This window comes from Serinus canaria, chromosome 28, assembly GCF_022539315.1.
Source record: "Serinus canaria isolate serCan28SL12 chromosome 28, serCan2020, whole genome shotgun sequence".
NCBI classification, from domain to species: Eukaryota; Metazoa; Chordata; class Aves; order Passeriformes; family Fringillidae; genus Serinus; species Serinus canaria.
Window position 1 is genome coordinate 618,593 of NC_066341.1, and position 6,522 is coordinate 625,114.

Here is a 6,522-nt window from a genome sequence, read left to right on the forward strand (position 1 = left end):
GGGCTGGGAATCCTGGACCGTGTGCTCGGCTCAGTGTGACCTTGAGCAGTCAGCAGCAGCCTGGGGTGGGCACCTCCCTCCCTCCCTCCCCGCGGTGGGACTGGGGGTGCAGCTGCTCTGCTCCCACTCTGGGACACGCTGAGCTGCTTGTGCAGGGCTGGGCCTGCCTCTGCTCGCCCTCCCAGCTCAAAGCTCCCAAACCTGGCCTTGCTTTGCCTTCCTCCGTGGGAGCTGCTGTTAATTAACCTGCTGTTAATGCCCTGAGGCTGCTGCTGGAGGCTTGCTCTAAATGCAGAGCTTCTTCCAGATGGAGCATTTGGGTTCCTGGGGATGGCTGGGAGCAGATTTTTCCCCTCTCTTCTCGTCCCTGTGCCCAAATAATTGTCCCAATGTTGCATTTGTGGTTTAGCTGCTACAAAGCACCTCAGGTGTGAGTTTTGAGGGCAGAGGGCTGAAAGGAGGGACTGGGGTGGAAGAAGTTGCACCTCTTGAGATGTGTCTATAAAAGCACCCTGCAGCCAGCACAGCTGCACCCTGTGTTCCTCACAGCTGGGTGGGTGCTGATGGATAGTAAGAAGCTTTGTGCTTCCCTAACTGAATTTTTAGGCTTAATTTGAACTGCTTTTTCCTGTCCCCGAAAAGCTGAGTGTTTCTTAAAATGTCTAAAGACGCTCTTGTCTAGAGGAGTTTGCAGATCTGTTGGCTCCTCTGATCTCCTAGCTTGCTGCAGGACTTTCTGGCACCCTAGGAAGGGGTTGGTCATCTTCTTTTGGGGACTGAGAATCCCGAGAGGAGTTAGCTGGGAAATCTCGTCCCGGAGCTGTTGCATATGGAGCAGGCTCTGTGGGGATTGAAACACAAATGATGTGGGAGGCCCCACCCGGGCAGGGCGATGGGAGCAGGGTGGCTCTGGGTGGAGGATTTGCAGCTGGAGGATGAAGCTGAGTTAATTTCCTGAGTGAGTGGTGATGACAGAGAAACCAGCAGGTGCTGGGGAAACCAGGCAAAAATCACTTTTCCTCAAGAATTTGGGACTTGAGAGTGGATTGGGAGGCCTTTCTCTCCCAAAACCCACCCTGTGGGGCTTTATTTTTAGGTGGATGGCGTGGAGGGAGAACAGATGTTCTCGAGGACTTATTTTTAAAACAAAATCACTCCTCAAGCTACAGAATTAGCTCAGAAAAGTCACTCCTTGCCCTGAAAGATGCTCGAATGGAAAACTTCCTGGCATCTCCATTCCCAGCGTGGGTGGGATAAAGGTGCCACCACAGCTCCGGCTCTGGGAGAGCCACGTCAGTGGAAACTCCGGGGGCTCGGGGCTCTCAGGCACTCGATCTCCGTCCTGGGCCGTGCAGGCTGCACCCCACAACAGCTGGAGCAGCTCAGAAATCCCAGGGTCCAAGGAAGGCGCAGGGCTGGGCTGGGCTCTGGGAGTGTCCGTGCTGGCCGAACGAAAGGGTGTAAATTGATCTTGGAGAATCCTCTGGGAGGGATTTTGGTGAAAGCACAGGCATCCCAGATCCGTGCTGGGACACAGGGAATGCCCGGCCACGGCCTCTGCAGAGAAACCTCCTGTCCTGCTTCCCCCTGCAGCCCCTCTCGGAGCTGGCACACATTTCTGTGCCTCCCGCTCTGCTCCAATCCAGGATTTTCCTGCTCCCAGCCCCCGGCTGTGCTGAGGGGCTCAGCCCGGAGCCCCCTGACCCTGGGGCTGCTGCTGGCCCTGCTGGGCCGTGCCACAGCCCCGGATCCTGCCCTGGAGGAGGCCTGGCAAGGGCGGAAGAGTCTCTGTGCCAAGGAATGCCTGGTCCCTTTGTCCCCTGACCGCCGTGCCCGTGTCCCCCTGTCCCCATGTCCCCCTGTCCCTCCGCGCTCCCCGCCGCTCCGGCCCGCCCGGGCTCCTGCCCACACCCAACATGGCCGCCGTGCCGCCGCCGCCGGCCTGACCCCTGCCGGCCGCCGTAGCCGCGTTTCCTCTCCAAGATGGCGGCGCCCAGCGGGAGGAGCGGCGGGCTCGCGTGGGCCGCGCTGGTGCCCGCGGCCCTGCTGTGCCTGGCGGCTCGCGCGGCCGCGGGACCGGGCACGGCCTCGGACGCGGCCCAGAGCACCGCCGAGTTCGACGTGCGGCCCGGCGGGGAGGTTCATTCCTTCTCCCGGAGCCTGGTGAGCGGCCCGGAGGGAGGGAGCGGGAGCGGAGAGGGTACGCGCCCCTCGCTGATTGGCTGAAGGACACGTCACTCATATCGCCTGCTCTGGGGATTGGCTGGGCTCGAGGGAGGGCGGGGCGAGCGGGGGGGGGGTTCCCCAGGGAGAGAGGGGTCTCCAAAGGGGGCTACAAGGGCAGGGGGACCCCAGGGGTCTGCAGGGGAAAGGGGGTCCCCAAAGGGGGCTACAAGGGCAGGGGGACCCCAGGGGTCTGCAGGGGAAAGGGGTCCCCAAAGGGGGTCCCCAGAGGCAGGGGGACCCCAGGGGTCTGCAGGGGAAAGGGGGTCCCCAAAGGGGGCTACAAGGGCAGGGGGACCCCAGGGGTCTGCAGGGGAAAGGGGGTCCCCAAAGGGGGCTACAAGGGCAGGGGGATCCCAGGGGTCGGCAGGGGAAATGGGGTCCCCAAAGGGGGCTACAAGGGCAGGGGGATCCCAGGGGTCGGCAGGGGAAATGGGGTCCCCAAAGGGGGTCCACAAGGAGGGAAGGAGTCCCCAGGTGGGGTTCTCCAGCAGAAGTGGGTCCCCAAGGTGGGACAGTTTCTATATCAAGGAGGCCCCCAGGAGAAGGGGGGGTACCCCAAGGGCAGGGAGAGGGGAAGGGGGTCTCAGAGAAAGAAGGGTCCTCTTGGGAGGGGGCTCAGCAAGGGAAGGGCCCCAGTGCAGGAGGGGCTGGGGGTCCCTGGGCACCCCAGAACACTGGGGTGAGTCCTCAGCCCAGCTCTCCAGGCAGGAGGAAATGGTGGTGCCAGGGGAGGTTTAGGCTGGATATTGGAAACATTCCTCATGGAAAGGGAGGTCGGGCACTGGCACAGTGGCACTGGCAGAGTCCCCATCCCCAGAGGGATTTAAGGCCGTGTGGCACTTGGGGACAGGGTCAGCGTGGCCTTGGCAGTGCTGGGCACTGTTGGACGTGGTGCCCTGGGGGGGTTCTCAGCAGTTCCTGGGTGCTGTGGGAGAAAAGCTGCTGCTAAAGGAGGCTGCTGCTGTTCCTCTCTCTGGCAGGGGGATTACAGCTGCTCCTTCACCTACTCGGCCCAGGGCGGCACCAACGAGGTGAGCTGGGCTGGGCTGGGCAGTCCTGCTGCAATCAGCTCCTCTTCCTCACCCTGGCAGGAGAAGAGGCTGGCAAGGGTTTGTGTGAGAGCACAGGCCTGGCTGCAGGGAGCAGAAGGGGCTGCCAGCCAGGGCTGGGGGGTGGTGGCTGATCCTGGAGCCCCCGCTGGAGCTGGAGGGAGCTTGGGAGATCCTGGGAGCTCCTGCTGGAGCTGGAAGGAGGGATTGGGGGATTCTGGAGCCCCTGCTGGAGCTGGAGGGGGGTTGGGGGATCCTGGAGCCCCTGCTGGAGCTGGAAGGAGGGGTTGGGGATTCTGGAGCTCCTGCTGCAGCTGGAAGGGGGTTGGGGGATCCTGGAGCCCCTGCTGGAGCTGGAGGGGGGTTGGGGGATCCTGGAGCCCCTGCTGGAGCTGGAGGGGGGTTGGGTGATTCTGGAGCCCCTGCTGGAGCTGGAAGGAGGGATTGGGGGATTCTGGAGCTCCTGCTGCAGCTGGAGGGGAGGGGTTGGATGATTCTGGAGCTCCTGCTGGAGCTGGAGGGGGGTTGGGGGATTCTGGAGCCCCTGCTGGAGCTGGAGGGGGCTTGGGGGATTCTGGAGGCCCTGCTGGAGCTGGAGGGGGGTTGGGTGATCCTGGAGCCCCTGCTGGAGCTAGAAGGAGGGATTGGGGGATTCTGGAGCTCCTGCTGGAGCTGGAGGGGGCTTGGATGATTCTGGAGCCCCTGCTGGAGCTGGAGGGGGCTTGGATGATTCTGGAGCCCCTGCTGGAGCTGGAGGGGGCTTGGATGATTCTGGAGCCCCTGCTGCAGCTGGAGGGGGCTTGGGGGATCCTAGAGCCCCTGCTGGAGCTGGAGGGGGGTTGGGGGATCCTGGAGCCCCTGCTGGAGCTGGAAGGAGGGATTGGGGGATTCTGGAGCCCCTGCTGGAGCTGGAGGGGGTTGGCCCCGCAGGGTCCCCCCCGCTGACCCCGATCTCCCCGGTGCAGCAGTGGCAGATGACGGTCGGAGTGAGCGAGGACAGCGCCCTCTTCTCCTGCTCCATCTGGAGGTGTGTCCTGGGCACAGCCACCGCGGGGCAGGGACAAGGGCCCTGCAAGGGTTTACACCTGGTCAGGGAGGGTTTTCCTCCCCCAGGGATGCTCTGGGCAGCTGTTGGTTTATAAAGTCTCTGTTCCCCTCTCCCCTGCCCTGCACGAAAGCTACAGGAGATCCAGAGGTGGCTCTGGGGGGAGGGAGGGAGCCAGGAATCCTTCACTGCTCTGCTCCTCCTCCCCTGCACCTCGGTGCCGATGACAAAGGCTCTGCTTTCTCTTTCAGGCCCCAAGGGAAGTCTTATCTCTTCTTTACCCAGTTTAAAGCCGAAGTGAAAGGAGCCAAGATAGAGTATGCCATGGCTTATGTAAGTCCCAGCTGATCCCGGGGAAGCAGGAGTGTGGGAGGCTGCTGTAAAACAGGAATTAGACATGGAAAACATTTATTAGACATCTGTGCCATAAAATGTGCTCCAGCACGTCCCTAATTAGAGACTGGTGGCAGGCAGGAGAGGGGCTGCAGGTGGGCAGCCTGCTCCATTGTGTTCTGCCCTCTCAGTCCCAGGAATTGCTGGGAGGGGGCTCCAAAGGCACCGGGGCACAAAGGGACTCTTGGGTTGCCTCAACAAATTGCATGTGACAAAGCAAGTGAAATCTCTGCTGGTGTTTTTGTCTGGCTCATTCTTCCATTTCCCAGTTTCCAGGGGTGAGGCTTTCACTCACGCCAAGGACACGAGTCCGTGGTTTAACAGGAAATAAAAAATCAGACAGAGTCTTTCCTTCAGACTTCCTTTGTGCACTTAATTCTTTCACTGCACGTAAATCTCAAACCCCTTCATCTTCAGTGGTTGCTGTGAATTCTGTGACCTGTTGGGTTGCCTCAGCCTCTCACCCCTCCTTCCTTCCTCTTTCAGTCTCAGGCTGCTGCAGGTGCCCTGAACGACATCCCCTTAAAGCAGGAGGAGTTTGGGATCACTGAAACAGCAGGTGTGTGCCTGAGGGGCTGGGCTGGGCACTCGCCAGGCACCAGCTGATCTCAGTTCCTGGTGGCAGTGCCCTGGAGCTGGGGCTGCAGTGCTCTCAACCCACCACTGCAGCTGGATTTTGTGGGTCCCATCCCAGTTAAATTTCCAGGGGTGTCTCCCCCAGCCTGGCATGTGCAGGAGGAGGAGGCAGGAGCAGTGCCCAGCAGCCTGGGGAGGGCTCAGCAGGGCTGTTCTGTTCCTGCTTTTCCATCTGCTGACCTCTCTCTCTCTCTCTCTGCAGTGTCTCACACGGAAGGCAAGTTCCGTTTCGAGCTGTCCAAGCTGATGATCGTGGCCAAAACCCCCCGTGACGAGCTGTGAGCCCAGGCCAGCCCTGGGCAGGGGGCACGGCCACACCAGCATGGCAGGGAAGGGATTTCCTGCTTACCTGCAGGGTTTTTCTTTTGGTTGGCCAAACCTTTTATGTTTTCCGTACTGCAGCGTGCTGGGGACCGACACGAGAGGGGCCTGGAGGGCTGGGGACAGATTTGGGTCAGAGTAACAGCCCAGGAGCTCCTGATCCTCCTGTGCCCCTCCGAGCAGGGCAGAGCTCCTTGCAGAGGGGCTCCTTATCTGCCTGCCTGGGAAGAGCAGTGCAGGGAGATAAGGGGCTGGGCTTGAGCAGGGCCTGCCACAGGGAGCTGTTAACTCTCCAGTCTCTGGAGGGGAGGTGGGATTGCTCTCTCCACCAGCGTGACAGGAGGAAATAATTAATTCAGGGTTGGGGAGGGAGGGGATTGGCCAAAGCTCTGACTCCGTGGAGAGTGTGGGGCTGGGCTGGGGGAAGGCAGAGCAGCTCATCCTGGCACAATCAGGAATCAATCCAGGCAACACTTCCACGGGTCAGCACAACCACGGGACTATTTTATACCTACAGAAAAGTGATTTTTTTCTTATCCAGAGTAATAACAGGGAATGTGCAATTCCTTTCCTGTGTGAGTACAGTACAAATAAAGAAATAAAGCATCATGCTCTGGCCTGAAGCTGCTCTGTTTTATCCCTCCTCCCCTCTCCAGCTGTGTGGACCTTTGTTGCTGCTTGGCCAGGAGGAGCTGAGGTGTCCCAGGGGAATTTGGGGGCTGCAGAGGGTTTGGGGGGGTCTTCCAGCTGACACAGACACACCTTGGGAACAGCAAAGCATTTCTGGCTGGGCATTGCTCAGCCTCATCCCACCACACCTGCCTGGGATTCCCAGCTCTGGTTCCTGTCCAG

General features: G+C 60.6%; 1 protein-coding gene across 1 annotated transcript; it reads left to right on the forward strand.

The window, feature by feature from the left end:
- Positions 1-1,968: 1,968 nt before the first annotated feature.
- On the forward strand, positions 1,969-6,279 carry MYDGF (myeloid derived growth factor). Its single transcript, XM_030231530.2, has 6 exons — positions 1,969-2,163; positions 3,207-3,257; positions 4,241-4,302; positions 4,572-4,653; positions 5,200-5,272; positions 5,552-6,279. Exons 1-6 carry the CDS (start codon positions 1,984-1,986, stop codon positions 5,629-5,631), a joined length of 528 nt encoding a protein of 175 aa, XP_030087390.2. The 5' UTR covers positions 1,969-1,983; the 3' UTR covers positions 5,632-6,279.
- Positions 6,280-6,522: the final 243 nt, after the last annotated feature.

Excerpts from the sequence above, each read along its gene's own strand:
- MYDGF (XM_030231530.2), top strand. The coding sequence starts at position 1,984 with ATGGCGGCGCCCAGCGGGAGGAGCGGCGGGCTCGCGTGGGCCGCGCTG. Across the intron at positions 2,164-3,206 it reads ATTCCTTCTCCCGGAGCCTG|GGGGATTACAGCTGCTCCTT; the intron begins GTGAGCGGCCCG and ends TCTCTCTGGCAG. Across the intron at positions 4,303-4,571 it reads TTCTCCTGCTCCATCTGGAG|GCCCCAAGGGAAGTCTTATC; the intron begins GTGTGTCCTGGG and ends TTTCTCTTTCAG.